Below are 18682 nucleotides of genomic sequence, written 5' to 3' on the forward strand. Positions count from 1 at the left end.
TCCCAGAGAGGCTGTCTTTCAGAAGTAAAGCTAGGGAGGCGTTCACTACTCTGTGAAAAGACTACACGGGCAAATAGACCAACAATTCAAGAATAACCTTTCTAATGTGTAACAGCAAGGAACATATGGATTACGTCATCTACAGTACAAAATATAACAGTTTAAAAGCCAGCATCTGTGATGATGTGGGGGTGCAGTAGTGCACAAAGCATGGCTGACTTGCTCATCTGTGAAAGCACCATTAATGATGAATGATATATGTAACATATACTGCCTTCCAGATGACGTCTTTTTCAGAGAAGGTTGTGCTTATTTCAGCAAGACTAACCATATTCTGGAAATATGGCGTTGTTATTATTGAAACATGTTGATGGCTTCAAATTCAAATTGAACATATATTTTTCAAAGAACAATACAAATGATTAGTTTCAAAGTCTTTGTGCCGTTTTCAGTTAAATACAGAGTTTAAATGATTTATACATCATTGCATTCTGATTTCATTGACATTTTGGACAGAATCCCAACTATTTTGAAAACAAGGTTGTACAGAACTTCAGCTTAGTACAGCTGGCACTTTTTAATACCTTTTTATGTTTTGTTTTAGTGTTACACAGTGATAAAACCTCAATTGTGGAGTTTTAAAAAAGCCAATGAGATATGTATGTCTTTGAGGGGCAATCTCCTGTCGATCAGAGACCAAGCTGAGCAAGGTGAGTTGATCTAAAAATTCCCAAGGAACTAAACATTCCTCATTTACTTCCTCCCTGTAACAAAATCTGTACTATACTGTATCAAATCAAATTTATTTGTATAGCGCTTTTTATAACTAATGTTGTCACAAAGCAGCTTCACAGAATTCCAATAAAGATGGAATTAGGCAGGGAGGATGGAATTAGTTTTATTCTGTTTGTTTGTACGTGAAATGGGGAATGTGAACATTTTCAGAGTGTGGCTAATGACTCCGGCAGATTTGACTATGACAGCTTAGCTAAAAGGAGAGAACCAGAAGGACACACAGACACAAGAGCACTCTGAAACAGTTTGGCATCCCTCCGCTCCACTGTCCACAAAATTGAGTGACCACGTGCGAGCAGCAGGACCACAGCACCAGTGTCTTTGTTTACTATAATTCCCTGGATCTGCCGCTTTTATCTAAGGGGGAACATTACCTACCAAAAGCTAAACTGAGCAAGTGAGTTTTCAGCCTAGGTTTAAAGATTGAGACTGTGTCTAAGTCCCGAACAGTTTCTGGAAGATCATTCCAGAGTTTGGGGGCTTTATAAGAAAAGGCTCTTACCCCAGCTGCAGCGTTATGAATTCTAGGAACTATTAATAAGCCATCTTAGCGATCTGAGTAGTCGTGATGACTCGTAATAAGAAATAAGGTCTTGCAGGTACTCAGGAGCGAGCCCATGTAGGGCTTTATATGTCAATAAAATAAATTTTATAATCAATATGGAATTTAACAGGCAGCCAGTGAAGTGATGATAGCAGTGGACTGATATGATCAAATTTTCTTGTTTTAGTGAGGACCCTGGCTGCAGCATTTTGGACTAGTTGAAATTTGCTTAGATTCCTGCTCGTACATCCTGACAGTAGTGCATTAAAATAGTCTAGCCTAGAAGTAATAAAGGCATGTGGTTGGTTAGTGTAGTGGTTAACACCTCTGCCTTCTACACTGTAGACTGGGTTTCACGCATGGTTAGGGCATTTCTTATCTTGGCAATGTTGCGAAGATGTAATAAAGCTGTCCTAGTGATGCTACCTATGTGTTGATCGAATGATAAATCTGAATCAATTATGACGCCAAGATTTTTTGCTGCTGAGCCAGGTGTGACTGGAAAGTCAGCGAAATTTAAAATTAAATCTCATAATTTATTTTTTGCCACTTTTGGACCCAGAAGGAGAACCTTTGTTTTGTTACTGTTTAGTAGGAGGAAATTACGTAACATACAGCATTTCATATCTTTTTCACAGTGCTCTGTTTTCTTTAATCTGTATTAGTCATCAGGCTTGGCTGATATGTACAGTTGGTTTTGTCTGCGTAACAATGAAAGTTAATGTCATTGGTTTTTTATAACTGTGCCTAACAGTAACATGTATAGTGCAAATAATAATGGTCCTTGCTAGAGCTGGGTGATATGGCCTGAAAAATTTTTTTTCGATTTTTTCACAAAAAATCCGATTTTTGATTTTAATAGATTTTTTCTCTTGCTAAAAATCAAACTACAGATGACAAAGAATTGGGTCAAAACCAGTTTTATCTTTTTTGTGTTTTGACAGAAACAAGCCAAAAAACAAGCTTGTAGATGAGATGGCAGACCATCCCATTGTAAACAGTGATGGAAATTAGTGAACACTGTAAATGAACATACAGTAACTTCTCCAACATAGCTTGGATTCAAATTGCCCTGACAATTCCACCTTCAAATTAAAATGCATCTTCAACAAAAATATATAATAAATAATAATAAATAAAATGTCTTTTGATAAAACTGACAATTTTTTTTTTCAATTTGGCAATTTAATATGCCAGCTTGTTATTGCGTAAGCACCTTTCCCCCAATGGATTAGACAAAACTTGGTACCCTAAATATGTAAACAAATAATCATAAACTGTAGTGCATACACAACCTTCTGTTATTCATTGCTTTTTAAACATTTTTAGTCAGGAAGATGAGTCTGTCCACCACATCTGGCTTGAGGCTTGCCCGGTGGCATGTAACAATGCTACCCCCCACACTGAAAACCCTCACTTGTAGCTTGGATTGAGAGGTATTTCTTTGCCAGATTTCCCAGCCTTGGGAAGTTTGGTTCATGGCGCTTCCACCACTCAAGTGGATCAGTATCAGGATCTACCTCTGGGGTCAAGAGGTAGGTGGCCAGCTCAGTCTCCAATTTCTCTACCTCTGTCTGATGTGGAGAGAGAACTGGTGCACTCTTCCTGAAAAAGGTCGCTAATGTCATTTTCTTCTTGGGTGGAGGCTGTGGTTCTCTTTGGCACCCCTGAGAAGATGGACCAGGCTGTTTTGATGCACACATGCCAACAGACACAAGCTCAGTAACCGCTCTTTTTTTGACATGATCAACCTTGCCTGGGTCAATGTAGCTTGTGCGGAACTTTGGGTCCATCAGTGAGGCCATGTCCAGCAGTTCATCCTGCCTAGGGTCACTGTATTTTTCAGCAAGATAACTCATTATCTTCCTTTTTATTGTTTTGGTGAGGTCGGTGTCTTCTTCTCCTGCTAGGAGCAAACTGGTTTTAAATAAATGGAGGATTGGTTTAACGTATGAAACGCTGACGTAATCCTCCCCAGAAAGAGCATCTGTAAAATTCTGGAGTGGCCCAACGGCTTTGTTTACAGACTCCAGCACGTCAAGATCTTGCCAGGTGGGCACAAGGTGCCGGGTTTTCTTGTCAGCACCCAGGACACGGACTATAGCCTTCTCCTGTGCAAGGAATCTCTCAATCATTTTTTGCCGTGAGCCCCATCTGGTTGTGGACTCCGTTATTAGTTGATGAGCGGGAAGACCTAACTCAGCCTGTACTTCAGTCATCTCTTTTCTTTTTTCCAGCTGTAAGAGAAGGCAGAGACAGCTTTTTTGCAAATCCCAATGGCACGGTCAATTCGTGGGTCCTTCACACCATTCTCTGTAAAATAAAGAATACAAAAACTAAACATTTTGGAGAGTGTTTACAAACATGAAGACATGCTATTTCAGTATTTTACTAAAGCGCGAGCACACACATGCACACACACGGATAAAATCTCAGGCATAGTGCCTGCTATCAGGCATTCTAAAAGTATTTAACATTTGTTTGTAGATAGCCACAACTTATTTGAAACATCAATTAGTGTGTGTACAGGGATTAAAGCAAGACATATTATTTAGGGATAAAATTATGTCTTGCTTTAAGCCCTATACACATGCATGCGCGCGCACACCTGTGCGTACACACACACACACACACACACACACTATAGTCTACCATTGTGATTAATCATAATATATTTTTTGCAGTATGTATGTTGTGTATAAGCTACTGGACACCTTAATTTATTTCTCGATAAATAAAGTATCTATATACATATATTATAATCATGCATGTAGCCTACATTTTGTGTATATTTTACACATGATAAAATGAATCAATTATAATATGCATTAATTGAGCTGTTCAATTCATTTAATCACAATTCATTTAATCACTTATTTTTTGAATAATTTGAATGCTAGACCCTTACCTATAGCATTGTGCAGTCTGTGTCCAAAACACTGGAGACTTGGCCACTCGTTGTCTTTCAGCGCTTTGATCATATTGGTGGCGCTGTCCGTAGTCATACAGCTGAGTCGGTCTTCGGCTAGGTTCCAAGAGCTTAGAGTATCTTTTATTCCTTGGGCGATTACTTCGCCCTTGTGATCCTCGGGGAAGTACGCCGTTTGAAGGCAGACACTTCGTAGAGCCCAGGTGTGGTTAATAAAATGCACAGTTAAACTCATGTAGGGCTGCATCGTTCGGCTGGACCACAGGTCAGTAGTGGCGGCGTAATACGACACATCCTCCTCCAGCTCTCTAGTGATTCTTTGGCGTGTGCTGTTATACAGGTGTGGCAAGGCAACTTCAGAAAAATATTTACGGCTTGGTAGCGCATACTTCTGGTCTAAAACTTTCAACATGTTAATGAATCCTGACTTTTCCACAGTATATATGGACACCATGTCTTTTGCAATAAACAGCGCTACAGCATCTGTGATTCCTTCCACCGTGCTCCATTCTTATCATATGGCACACAGTTCAAAAACGTGTCAGGGACAGTCGCTTGCTTTACTTTGGATGGCGTGCTAGTGTTGCGGCTGCTTTCACTCCGCTGGGAGCAGCTCTTCTCCCACTCCGCTGCATGCCTCTGCTTAAGGTGTTGGAATAAATTTGTAGTGCTGCTTCCTTTGGAAACGACCGTTTTAAAACACACCTTACAGCGAGGACTTGTTTGGTCTGCGTCCGTTGGCGCAAAACCGAACCAATTCCAGACCACGGAGCTGGTTACTCCTTTCTTGGGCACAAGTTCTGTCTTACCCCCAACCGCCGTCATGTTGTTTGTACAAGCGCGCGGGAGGAGGGGCTAAGGTGATTCTGAATTACGGGAGCCCAAAGGGTCAGTGGCGGAAATTAAATCTGAGAAAAATCGATTTTCATAAAAACACATCGTCCTTAACTGTAAATTCGAATTAATCGATAAAATCGATTTATCGCCCAGCTCTAGTCCTTGCCTTGATCAGAGGCAATAAGAAGGTCCTTAGTTATCTTAACTAGAGCTGTCTCAGTGCTGTGATGTGGCCTGAATCCAGATTGGAATTTTTCATATATATGGTTCTTATGTAGATATGAACTAAGTTGTTTCGCCACAGCTTTTTCTAAGATCTTAGATATAAATGGTAAATTAGAAATAGGCCTGTAATTATACAGTATGCTAACATCAAGATTTGGTTTCTTGATCGGAGGTTTGATGACTGCTAGTTTAAAAGCTTTGGGTACATAGCTCAGGCTAAGGGATGAGTTTACTATAGTTAAAAGAGGGTTTACAATAACTGGTAATACTACTTTGAGTAATTTTGAGGGAATTGCATCGAGTGTGCAGGTTGTGCAATTTACAGAGGAGAAACTGTACAATTCTGTACTATACTATGCTACACTTAAAGTTTTACTATAAATGCTCTATAGAGAACATACTTCTGCACATTGTAATGCAAAATTACTGTTTATTTAATAAACTTTACATATTGGGGACATGATAATATCTGGTGTCGGTGCATCAGTGAATCCCTGGTAATAACATTCTTCAAAACAGTAACTCTTGCTGTTAGTTGTTCTAAGCTTTATTTCGACACTTTGTTCAAGCTCATACAAATTACCTTAAAGTACTGTATGTTTGGTACAGTGCAGAATATTTTATGCCAATAAGTGCAGAGTAACAATAATTTAACATATTTACAACTTCAGCCTTAAAATATAATTACTTCATTGGCACACTGTTGCTCTTGCCTGCAGTGTTTAACTGGTACAGTAGTACTATTGACAACCTACCATTTCTTTGTTTAGACTTTGTCACTACACTCATACCGGGACAGCCACCAAAGCTCTGGATTGGTCTGAAGCTGAGGCTTCATGATACTCAGTGGATTGACAAGTCACCCATCACATACCTCAACTTTAATCCCCTGCTCCATGGCCAGCAGCGACCCGTGTTCATCAATGCAAGTGTTTTGCTCTTTTTACAAATTAGAAACTTTAACATCTTAAATGGCCAGGACCCACCACCAGGTTCAAACTTCCAATACATGCTTGTGCATCTTAAGAATAACTCTGCTAGTATGCAGTTTTAAGGGATTAATATATAAAAAGATATTGAAATGATGTTTGACCTTGAAACATTTTTCTGTGCTGACAAAATGTTTGGTAAAGGAAGATACAAGTTACCTGTTTGGTTTAATGTGTGTATAGTATTTTGCAAAAGCCAGGCACCACTGTTCATTTACTTAATCTATAATCAAAATGAACATCAAGCACAAGTAAATTTTTCATTTATTTTTCACAATCCAAAAAAGGACAGAAGACATATATTTAACAAAAACAATACACAGTAGCCTCAGCAACTGAGTATAATATCAAAATTGTGCAGTATTTATGGTGTTCACCCTTTGCCTGTATTAAAGTCGGCATTCTTTTCGGGACACTTACTTTCAATTTTTCAAGGAAATCTGCTGGGATGTTTTTCCACACTTCATTCATAGAATTTGGTTGCTTTTTCTGCTTCTCACAATTTATTAAAATCTTTTAATCATTTATTGAACCACAGTTTTGAAAAGTCATGCTTTTCACTTATTTTCCCATTTCTTTTGCAAATCTATTATCTTGTATCTAATCTCCTCAAAATATGTCTTGAAAAATTAAAACATGGTGCTCATTGGCCATTTTGATTGGACATAATTATTTATCCAATAACATTTTTTTTTCCCAGATTATTTTAGTGTTCATATATAGTTAATCAGACCATTTTATATGCCCCAAAATGATCTTGTATGATTGCAAATGTTTATATTCTTCTTTTTTTAACATCAGACCTTTGAGCAGGATGGATTGGAGCTGTGTGCCTTTATGCTTAATGATGCCCACTCAGACTTGCTGGGCACTTGGGACTACACGTCCTGCACTGACGAGCAGAGTGTCACCATCTGCCAGCACTATGCAGGTAGTCAGTCTTCACTGTTTTTTCAGTGATTACTTCAAGATTTGTTTAGATGAGTTTTTTTTCAGTGTTTTTTGTCCACTTTTTTCAGATAAGCAAGAGACCCCTGTGGTGTCTGAGAAAGAGTTCCAAGTCAACAATCACACATTTAAGCTGTTTTTAAAGGATAACGTGACCTGGTTGGAGGCTTGGGAGTTGTGTAAGACCAATAGCATGGACCTAGCTAGCGTGGCTAATGCGTACCTACAGGCTGTGCTTACTGTAAATGTCAGCAAATTTGGACATCCCCTCTGGATTGGACTGTATAGCGAAGATGTAAGAACCTGCAACTCACATACATACATAAATAGGCACATTTGATTGTGACCAATTTGTACATAACTTGCTCAAGAAAACCCTCCAGTACATTTTCCTTAGAGCATTTTCTTAAGGACATTTAAATTTTTGTCCAGGAGACACATTACCGCTGGACAGATCACAGCCATACTGCGTTCAGTCGCTGGGGCCCAGAGGTCACTGCAGGCCGTTGTGTGTACTTGGACACTGACGGCTTCTGGAAGGCCACAGAATGCGGGGAGAAGCTCAGAGGAGCTATCTGCCACATCCCACAAGGTGTGGACATTAAAACGACACATTTATCCTCATATCAAGTGCGAAAGACAGGTTAAACACTGATTGATTCTTTTGACATAGCCATGATCTAACTAGATAAGGCCAAACAGCTATTCTAAACATTGCCATTATCATTTAAGCAACAGAAAACAGCAGTGATTCTGTCACAGGCACAACTCAAACATGATTAATTTACACCGGTGTGTTTTTTTTTATTTGCAGTAATGCACAAACTCAATTATTTTTTTATCAGGTTTACAGCAGTTCTGAGAAAAATAGATGACATGTAAAGCAAAGAAGCAAATATTATATCAAATGTGCTTTAAAATGGCCAATTTCTTCTGCCTAAATAGTAGTATCCTTTTGCATTACAGGTAGAGCCATAAACCAGTTACTAAATCAGGTTCAGTCGGATTTTTTTTTTAATACTTTAGTGCTTTCCAGATTAAGCTGAATGTCTTTTTTGTTCCAGTCAGACTGTAAAGCATTGCATCCCATCTCATTTGCAGAATTGCATCTTGTTCATTTCAGTTTATGTAGTTGTTCTGTGATCACAGCAGCTGGCCAAAAATCTTGCTAGAGGCTGCAAGGTTCAGAAATTAATGTAGTCCTGCTATCACACTATTCTTTAGAAAGACCAAACAGACAGCATGTCAAATATTGTGTTAAAGAAGTTACCCAACATTCTAGCTTTTGTATGTGCTAAAGTAGAAAAGTAGGAAGTGTTAGCTGCAGAGTAAAGTGAGCCATTGTGAGTCAGTGAAATGATGCAGTTATTCTGAAAGAGTAGAGTTGTTATTTGTGATACACTTCGCAACATCAGTGCTGTTGAAATTAGCTTTTTTTCTGAATTAAGTAAACATTAAGTTGTGTAAGTTATGATGCAAGATACCAATTACTAACACTTGCTGCAGTCCTTGTCATTTGACTCGATTTGTAAAGGCCGACCTGTATCTAATACGTATATCAAATTTTATGAAGAAAGGCTTTGTTATTTATAAAGTTTGTTATTAATATAACATTACTTGAAAGACTAGAAATACTACTGTGTTTTACACACACACACACACACACTACCGTTGCAGTATATGAGAAGCATGGCAGCTACAGCTTGCACATATTGACCATGCAAACATACAGCATTTGGGCTATATAACAGTATGGCACAGCTGTACTAAAACTTCTCACTGCTTGGAGCCACATTCTACAGACATCCTTTATCCAAATGTATAAATAGTCAATCAGTTACTTTGTTTGCCTGTACACTTATAGCTAATTGTAAAAAGTTGACTTGTATTTGATTTGATATTCATACATTTTATTGGTTTTCATACCTGTGTCATGAGTGTGTAGCTGAAATTCTCTGGATTCTGGGACACATCTGGACTGCACTGGACTGCACATAACTTAAATTTCATCTTTACACAACTCTCTCTCCATGTTAAAAATAGATGAACACATCCCACCTTCTCACGATGCAAATAAATGTCCACACACAAACAATGGAGCCAACTGGATCCCATTTCAAAACAACTGCTACACGTTCCTGCTGCAGTCTGCAAGATGGCAGGAGCATGACAAGAACAACAATCAGCAGACGTGCAAGGCTCTTGGTATGGAAAGTTTTGAATTTATTTATTTGAGCTTTCAAATCTAACCAGAGTACCTTGATGCATCTGCCACTGGAGCTGGTCAAGTTGTTTAAATGTGATATTTTGTATATGTATTAAATGTTATTTTCTTGGGCTCTTCGCACATTTGATTCAAGATGCACTACTGTGCAAACGTTTTAGGCATCTGAGAAAATTACATTTAAAAAGCTGTTTATCTGGGCAGTAAAAGTTTATTTGCTCAGGAAAAAAAGACACTTATTACAATACATGCAATTAAATACTAATGCAATAAGTAGTGAAATTTGACACGGGCCAGTTTTATTCAGTTATAATTTAGCACCTGGACTTGGTTCAGCTAAAGTTGTTCTTCAAAGTAGCTCACAAGATATCAAGTACTGATAAGGATTTTTTTTTCTTTTTACTACATTATGTTTATTTGCATTCATTATAATTATAAATGGCCAAGATAAATGTCTTTAAATAATGTACTTGGATGCCTAAGACTTTTGCACACTATGATATATGATTTTTGTAATTTTGTATAGAACTTTAGCACCCATTAAGCTATGTTTATTTTTTGTGGGGTTTTTTTCTGATCTTAGTTGGAATGGGAGATATTCTGACGATTCGAAATGAGGAAGAGAATGAATTCATAAAGACGCAGCTCCAGCCTTTCAGAAATTTGGCCAAGTTTGTGTGGCTGGGGATGTACAAAGACCAGAGCAGTAGGTGTCAGTCTAGAATTTCTGGAATTTGTTTAGACTGTTCTAACACTTTTATTTTATAATAACTGTCATAGCAATAAACACTGGAGAGGTTCTGATCAATGTTATTGCTTATTGTAGGTCATCAGCTGAAATGGTATGATGACACCAAAGTTCAGTACTCCAACTGGAAATATGGAAGACCAAATGTCTCAGAGCCTTTCATGGCTGGACTGGATCTGAGCGGAAAGTGGGAGCTGATTCAGAGCGTGTCGATCTTTACACCATTTAAGCAGAGAGCCATTGTGGTGTGCAAGATTGAACGAGGTAAGACATCAGTCTACAAGAGTTACTGTTTGATCTTTGTACGAATAGAGTAGACAAAGTATGATCCAAGGCAACTCAGACACATTCTCAGTGTCTTTGTTTCACCTGAAGATTCCAAAGATGAGTTTCGAAAGAGCCCAACTGATGTGAAGGCTCCACTGGGCTACAGTTTTCGTTTGGTTGCCAAGAAACTGAACTGGTATCAGGCCCTGGAGGAATGCAGTAGTGATGGTGGCCATCTTGTGAGCATACATAATGAGACGGCCAATGTGAACATGGCCCTGATTGCCAGACGAGATGGATTTCCTCTTTGGATCGGCCTTTCCAAGCAAGATGTATGTAATCAGGTTTAGGCTTTCATGTTTTCATTTTAATATTGCGCAGATGGTTGTAGTGCTAGGTAATCTCGTGATATATTGTGACCTTGACATGCCATGATATTCCTTTTATGGTTCTGAAGCAGTATTTTTAGCAATGTATTTGATGAAGCCCATGAACATTACATCAAAGATATAATGGCTATAAAATAGCAGTATTCCTATTGCCTGGCAGTGTATTTTAGGTCCTTTTTTCTAAAGCCAAATAAAACAATGAGTTTTGTCAGCATTAATAAAAAGTAAGTTATTAATGTGAGTGCGCAAGTAAAGCAAGTGTGCTAACTAAGATTTATCTGTTCTTTCAGTTCAGCGATTGGCCCTATGAGTGGTCAGATGGGACACCTTTACAGTTCCATCCCCAAGGGTTTGAGATTGCAGGTTCTAAATCTGAGGAGAAATGTGTGTATATAGACAATAAAGGAAGCTGGTCAACAGTAAACTGCAAAGCTGAGCTGGAGGGAGCCATTTGTTACAACAGTAACGGTAAGGCAAATGTGCATTCATACACGCAGTTGCCACTTTATTAGTACATCCATTAGTTGAAAGGCACCACTGTAGGACCACTGCTGACCAGATATTATTTCGGTGATGGGCCATTTTCAGCACAGCAGTGACACTTGCATGGTATTGGTTTGGTAGTATGTGTTGTGGTGGTGCAAGTGTATCAGGCACCTCAGCACTGCTGGGTGTTTTTAACACCTCAGTTCAACTGCTAGCTACACATAGACCAACAGTGATGTGAAAACAGCTAGAAAATAACTTGGTTCATTGAACTTCTAATAGTAAGTTAACAGCACAATAATCTGACAACAAAATCATACAAAATCATCAGTGGAAATCAAATTTATTGACCAATGGAGGCCTGGATTTGGAGTCACACACAAAAATAAAGTGGAAAAACTCACTACAGGCTGATCCAACTTTGATGTCCTTAAAACAAGTCAAAATGAGGCTCAGTATTGTGTGTGGCCTCCACGTGCCTGTATGACCTCCCTATAACGCCTGGGCATGCTCCTGATGAGGTGGCGAGTGGTCTCCTGAGGGATCTCCTGCCATACCTGGACTAAAGCATCTGACGACTCCTGGACAGTCTGTGGTGCAACGTGGTGTTGGTGGATGGAGCGAGACATGATGTCCCAGATGTGCTCAATCGGATTCAGGTCTGGGGAACGGGCGGGCCAGTACATAGCTTCAATGCCTTCATCTTGCAGGAACTGCTGACACACTCCAGCCACATGAGGTCTAGCATTGTCCTGCATTAGGAGGAACCCAGGGCCAACCGCACCAGCATATATATGATCTCACAAGGGGTCTGAGGATCTCATCTCGGTACCTCCAAAGAAATGACACCCCACACCATTACTGACCCACTGCCACATGCTGAAGGATGTTGCAGGCAGCAGATCACTCTCCATGGCGTCTCCAGACTCTGTTACGTCTGTCACATGTGCTCAGTGTGATCCTGCTTTCATCTGTGAAGAGCACAGGGTGCCAGTGGTGAATTTGCCAATCCTGGTGTTCTCTGGCAAATGCCAAGCGTCCTGCACGGTGTTGGGCTGTGAGCACAACCCCATCTGTGGACGTCGGGCCTCATTCCATCCTCGTGGAGTCTGTTTCTAACTGTTTGTGCAGACACATGCACATTTGTGGCCTGCTGGAGGTCATTTTGGTAGGGCTCTGGCAGTGCTCCTCTTGTTCCTCCTTGCACAAAGAGGCGGAGGTAGCGGTCCTGCTGCTGGGTTGTTGCCCTCCTACCGGCCTCCTCCACATCTCCTGGTGTACTGACCATGTCTCCTGGTAGCAGCCTCCAGCCTCTGGACACTACGCTGACAGACACAGCAAAACCTTCTTGCCACAGCTCGCATTGATGTGCCATCCTGGATGAGCTGCACTACCTGAGCCACTTGTGTGGGTTGTAGAGTCCGTCTCATGCTACCATGAGTGTGAAAGCACCACCAACATTCAAAAGTGACCAAAACATCAGCCAGAAAGCAGAAAGGTACTGAGAAGTGGTCTGTGGTCCCCACCTGCAGAACCAAATCCTTTATTGAGTGTTTCTTGCTAATTGCCAATAATTTCCACCTGTTGTCTATTCCATTTGCACAACAGCTGTGAAATTGATTGTGTTGCTTCCTAAGTGGACAGTTTGATTTCACAGAAGTTTGATTTACTTGGAGTTATATTGTGTTGTTTAAGTGTTCCCTTTATTTTTTTGAGCAGGTGTATTTCTTAGGTTGTAAAAATTGATTTCATCGCCAGTATGCAGCTTTGCCAGAAAAAAAATGGCATATTACAATGGCTTGCTAAAAATATTAGTTCTCTTTTTTGAAATGCGTTTGAGCTTAGTCGGTTTTTAAAATAGAATGACACAGCTCAGCGCACTAGATTGTATAGTCACGTTATGAATTCAGGCTGAACGAGTTTCTCAGTTTGTCCATGAGGAAGTGAAAAACAGAAGACTGACTTTGTGTGAGGACATTCATTTTGTCACATTCAATTCAAGAAATAACACTGCCAGAAATGTAAAATAACATTATGATGGACAGTTGTAGATAGAAAAGAGGAAACTTCTATTACACATTAAAGCAAAGAAGTAACTGGTATAAAGTAATTAGAAAAGCGCTGCACTTGTTTACACCTCATATATACACATTGCATGTATGTCTTATGTGGCAGGGTCTCAGGATGTCTGCTCAGTCCAGCAATGACTGTCCTAAGAGTGATAGGCACGCTGCATGGATCCAGTTTGAAAACCACTGTTATGCTATCGACATGACCCACTACAACTACTCTGTCTACACCATGGTGGCTGCCAAGGGCATCTGTGAGAAACTGAGTACGTATTTGCGTCTTGGTATGCATTACAAGACCAAATCAGCTTTTATAAAATGAATACAATTCCTCTTATGTTGCAGAATGCATTCAGTGATTCACAAGCTTTCATTTGTTTATTAAATCAACCTTGTAATTATTAAAAAAAGACCTTTTAATCACTTAAATGGTCTATGTCCTACAGTTTTCTTGTATTTGTTTTTGGCCTGAGGCCCATTTATAACATTTTGTGGTGTTATGTATCAAAAACAGTGATCATGAATTTTTACATGACCATTACCCAACATCTCTTTATCCTTTAGGATAAAACAGGGGGGAAAATGGGATTCAGAAAAAAACAACTGAAACAGAAATCAACTCAGTATGAAAGAAAATCTCTGTCAGCTTCTAGCATAAGAGCATTCTCATTGTGTTATTTGTATTCTGTGGTTGCCAGATCCTGCCTCTCAGCTTTTGACCATTAAAAGTAAGGAGGAGAATGATTTTGTCTCACGTCATGTTGCTGAAAATCCCCTCGTCACCAGTCGCGTATGGCTGGGTCTCAACACAGGTAACTCTAGTTCATCTACAGAGTTCACCTACAATTAGAACATACCCTTATCTCAACCCAAATTAGCGGTGCGACTGAGCAGTGTTGGGGTTCTACAAATCCTTGTTATATTATGGACTTTAAGCAAAGTTGTGAGGTGCTAATGTTAATTCTGTAAAATTCTCAGCTGAAGCTGCTGGATGGATGGATGGTAGTGCACTGGGCTTCTCTAATTGGGGACACTCTAAGCCTCAGTCCGGTTGTGCATGTTTGGTGTCGATTAATGGAACATGGAGCAGCGCCAGCTGCACTGAAAAGCCGCTGCCAGCGTCGTCTGCAAAATGGATGCCAGTGAGTGTTTTCTCCTCCTCAGACATGCATAGTGTCACAGTCAAAAGAAACCTTAGAACTCTATATGGTTTTTAAACCATGTGTTTACATTTTTGAAAAGTTATATTGATAAACATTAAAGGGCCCATATTGTTCATTTTCCTTGTATTTTATTTTTTCCCCTCCCTAAAGTCTGTTAACATTTATGTGGGTTTGTATACCAAAAGAAGTCATTCATTTTCACATGACCAACCTCTCTTTACCCTTCAGAATTGAAAAGGCTGTGCCTTTCAAGACTGTTATGTGTAAATAAGCTCTGTTCTGATTTGCCTGCTGAATGGGCAGGGCTAAATCGCTATAGTTTTTTTAGGACATCACAGGTAAGTTCAAAAGAGGCTGTGTTTTCAGCTTAATTTCCTTGTATGGACTGGAGAGTAATTTAAACTCTTATCTCAAAAAAGAAAACTGTATAATTCATTTTTGTCAGACCTTGAGATAAATTACACTGCTCTTTTTTTTACTGACTGGTTTCATTTCTTCCACTTCAGATCACAGCGGTGCTCCTGTGGCCTTGGCTTTTTTCATCATCGTGCTCCTGTGCCTCGTGGCAGTGGTGGTCTTCATCGTTTATAAGAGAAACAAGCACCGCTTCTTCACTGTGCGCTACCACAGGAACTTTGATGAAGCAGACAGCACCAGTATCATTTCTGAGACTGAGTGAATGTTGCACTGCAAGCAGCTGGCAAACAAAAGCAACAGCAGCAGGATTCTGTACCTTTCGATATAAGCACTAATATGATAAACAAGAACATCCAAACATAAGTGTTCTAACAAAAGGAGTCAATTAATTATCTCAGTATCTGCTCAGTATGACACAGTTTACGGGTTTTTGATTTCTAATTAATATTCTGAAGGATGCCAGTGGTTTTTGAGATATGCCTAAACTCGGTGGTGTTATTTTTATTTAAATTGTCTTAATGTTTTGGGGTTTTTTGTTTGTTTTAATGAGAGGACTTCCAAAATGTTGATTGTGCTGCAGTATTTATGGTATTTGTGTTGTTTTGGGTATACTGAAGCAGCGCTGGGTTTTTTCTTTAGGCCCAACAGGGTTTCTCTTTTGCTTCTTTCAAAATAGGAATGATTTGTTGGTTGTTGTTTTTTTTTCTTTTTCCAAACGCCAAACTGGGAAACAACAAATTTCTTTTGAGACTTAGGTTTTTGTTGATTTCCATCTAAATATCTAATTACGTTCTTTATTTGATTTGAATATTCATTTGTCAAATACTAAATTCATGCACTTTCTGCATTACACATTTTCAAACTAATGTGCAGCCTACTCAAACAGATACTTACTGTTTTTGCTGGATCTGTCTTTGTCACTGTTTACTGTTTCCTTGGTTCATAACTCTTAACAAGAATGGATTTTTTTTTGGTTGTTTGGTTTGTTTTGTTTTGTTTTGTTTTTGGCAGATTGTAAAATTTATACTTAACTGCTCTTCTGAACCAAACGATTCATTACATTAGACAAACCTTTTACTGCTTATATACATACTCCATAAGTGCCTAGGTCCCACTTCACTATGTGCATCTGAAGTGCCATTAATTATCTAAACAGCACAACATACATAACCACATGTCCACATGGTACTCTGCAGAAATATTATACAGTCACATTGTTACATACCACCCCAACATTCAACTACAGGTTGCTATAAATAATCTATAACACCTCTTACATCATTATTTACAGTACACTGAATGTCTCATTGCTATACATCATAAGATAAATGTCTGGAATGCTTAATGTAAAGTGGGATCTAACAGAGTTAATGTGAGCTGAGGAGACTTGCGCTGAAAATTAAGTTTACCTCTGATATTCTATGCACTCAAACTACTGATATGTAAAGCACTTTATAGAGATGTTTTTGCTTTTGAACTGTTTAAGCACACTGGGAGGGTGTTTTATGTTTTTGAGAAAATATGCAACTTAAAAGGCACTCCAACAGCACAGCGCTGGGTGCTGTGTGTGTAATTTTTGTAAATATCTTTTATGCTTTCATGCTGTTGTGATTTTCCTTTTAGATGGATTTTTAGATATATAAACCAAAGAGACTCCTCAAATAGTTTGATAGTAAACTATTCAGATTTACCTTTCCCCTGATGAAAAAAAAAAAAGTAACCCAACAGAATATCTTTGTCTTTGGTTTAACTTTGTATGGATCCAGGTTGTTTCTCCAAGAAGACACTGACCACCACTCAATAAAATGCTGTCACCATGATGTGAAATTTGTTTGTGTTCTGTTCTTGCATGAATGTCATTTAAAGAATGTGGTGTTTCTTAAAGGGGAATTCCAGATTTTTTTTCCCGACATTCTGTATGATTAAATCACACAAGTCATTCAGAGTGGTTTTATATGAAATGTCGTTCTACAGAAATTTACCAGAGTATTTTACATAGGTGGTGTTAAGAACCAGCTGTCTGAAGAATTGAATGCCTGGAAGCTACCTTACTCCACAAAATCATTCTTAAATACATTGCCTGATGCCTAAACTTTGTTTTATGATTGTTTGGAGATGAGAGCTTGGCCTCTCACATCATTTTAATTGCCATGGCAGAGAGGTACATGCAGGGTGTTGTGGGGCACAATTATACACAAAAAAACCTTTAAAAAGGGCCCATATCAGGGAAAATATATATATATATATATATATTTTATTAAAAGACTATAATGTAATATGTAAACAGCACAGTTTAAAACAAATTATTTACTCCAATGTCCATATGTGAAATCTAAGCTTGGTTCTGTGAGGTCATGAAAAGCAGTGCATTTGGCTGCCTATTCAGTCTACAGCAGTTTCAGCCTGGGCTACTTTTAAAATGAGGCGCAGTGCATGACAGCCAATCATTACAGAGCTATTTACATTACCAGTCTTAAAGGCACACTAACAGTTTAATTTTAAGAGATAGAGAGAAAATTCATGGGGGGAAAAAAAGACGGGAAATGTCAAGAAAATAACAATTAGGGCATTTTTGGCATTACATATAAAACTAAGAGGGCGCCTGTTTTTACTGCTCGTTTTAGAAACTGAATAAATCCGAGTTGGTAAGTCTCTGCATCTTAAGGACTGAATTAACCACAAAGTTTGAAAAATCTGCGGAATTCCCCTTTTATTGCATGGTCTAATGAGTAACACGGTGACTAATGCAAGTTTAACCGCTAGGGGGCGCAAGACTTCTACTTTTTTGATAAAACATCCAGATTGTTGATTTCCCTTCAAGACCGACATTAAAGAGGCCTCGTGTAGCTGGTTGTCTTTACCCTGTTAAAACTACTCCAAAGCGTTTCAATGGAAAATTCACAGCATAGCTGTTTAGTCCAGGACTATTTTCATACTTCGAAAGCCTGGGCTAATAGGAGCAAGACATTCCACATGATGAATTTTCCTCTTTAATCTGCCATACAAATAAGACATGCGTGTCTTATTTATCAGTTTGTTATTATTTTTTTGCATAGACCTTGCTCATAATTCGTCTGGTACTGCTGTACTGTAAGTGAGGATGTCAGGCCCTCTCTGTGTCTGAAACTTTTATCTCGTGTTAAAAATAGCCGTTGGCAACTGTTGCAGGAGGCTGGGTGAATCAAAGGAACCCTAAAAAGGACTTTACAACTGGAAGCAAGGATATTTTCCAGGAGATTACATTTTTATTTTAAAAAAGCAAAATATCTTAATGTTTTCAGAAGTTCCCTTCTGTTTTTATTTTTATTTTTTTTTCTAATATCGTTGTGTAATTGTAATTAAAATGCTGATAGGCAGTGACTCTGTGAGTTTGTGAGAGAAATCAGGAATATATGAGAAAAGTATTTACCCAGAGAACATCTTACATGCTACACATCAGCCTTCTCACCTTACCGCTAGCATTATCCACAAATCTTAAAATCCTGTTTTCACTGAATTTCTGTTCGGCTTCCACAAAATCCTATACGAATGTTAAAGTTCCCTCATCAGCCCAGCACTGATTCTGCTCATCCCTTGGCAAACTAAGCAAAATGAGTTTAAAAACTGAGGTAAATGCTATATATAGTTTTAAGGGTATCCATACATGGGATGG

At 38.8% G+C, this 18682-nt stretch overlaps 2 protein-coding genes across 2 annotated transcripts in view; one reads left to right on the top strand and one right to left on the bottom strand.

Moving 5' to 3' along the window:
* ly75 (lymphocyte antigen 75) overlaps positions 1 to 16857 on the top strand; it is a 45363-nt gene extending 28506 nt beyond the window's left edge. Inside the window, 15 exon segments of the mRNA XM_037545322.1 lie at positions 605 to 710; positions 6101 to 6255; positions 7121 to 7250; positions 7339 to 7562; positions 7700 to 7859; positions 9311 to 9472; positions 10075 to 10197; positions 10318 to 10503; positions 10615 to 10838; positions 11186 to 11391; positions 13565 to 13716; positions 14149 to 14262; positions 14429 to 14553; positions 14556 to 14592; positions 15120 to 16857. Of these exon segments, the coding sequence (XP_037401219.1) occupies positions 605 to 710; positions 6101 to 6255; positions 7121 to 7250; positions 7339 to 7562; positions 7700 to 7859; positions 9311 to 9472; positions 10075 to 10197; positions 10318 to 10503; positions 10615 to 10838; positions 11186 to 11391; positions 13565 to 13716; positions 14149 to 14262; positions 14429 to 14553; positions 14556 to 14592; positions 15120 to 15292 (2277 nt within the window). The 3' untranslated portion in view covers positions 15293 to 16857.
* On the bottom strand, positions 3506 to 4756 carry LOC108438680 (zinc finger BED domain-containing protein 4). The gene is made up of 2 exons (XM_017716655.2): positions 4248 to 4756; positions 3506 to 3652 (listed from the first exon to the last, which is right to left on the bottom strand). The coding sequence occupies exons 1-2, from the start codon at positions 4720 to 4722 to the stop codon at positions 3555 to 3557; spliced, it is 573 nt and encodes a 190-aa protein (XP_017572144.2). The 5' UTR covers positions 4723 to 4756; the 3' UTR covers positions 3506 to 3554.
* Positions 16858 to 18682: the final 1825 nt, after the last annotated feature.

This window comes from Pygocentrus nattereri, chromosome 15, assembly GCF_015220715.1.
Source record: "Pygocentrus nattereri isolate fPygNat1 chromosome 15, fPygNat1.pri, whole genome shotgun sequence".
Taxonomy (NCBI): Eukaryota; Metazoa; Chordata; class Actinopteri; order Characiformes; family Serrasalmidae; genus Pygocentrus; species Pygocentrus nattereri.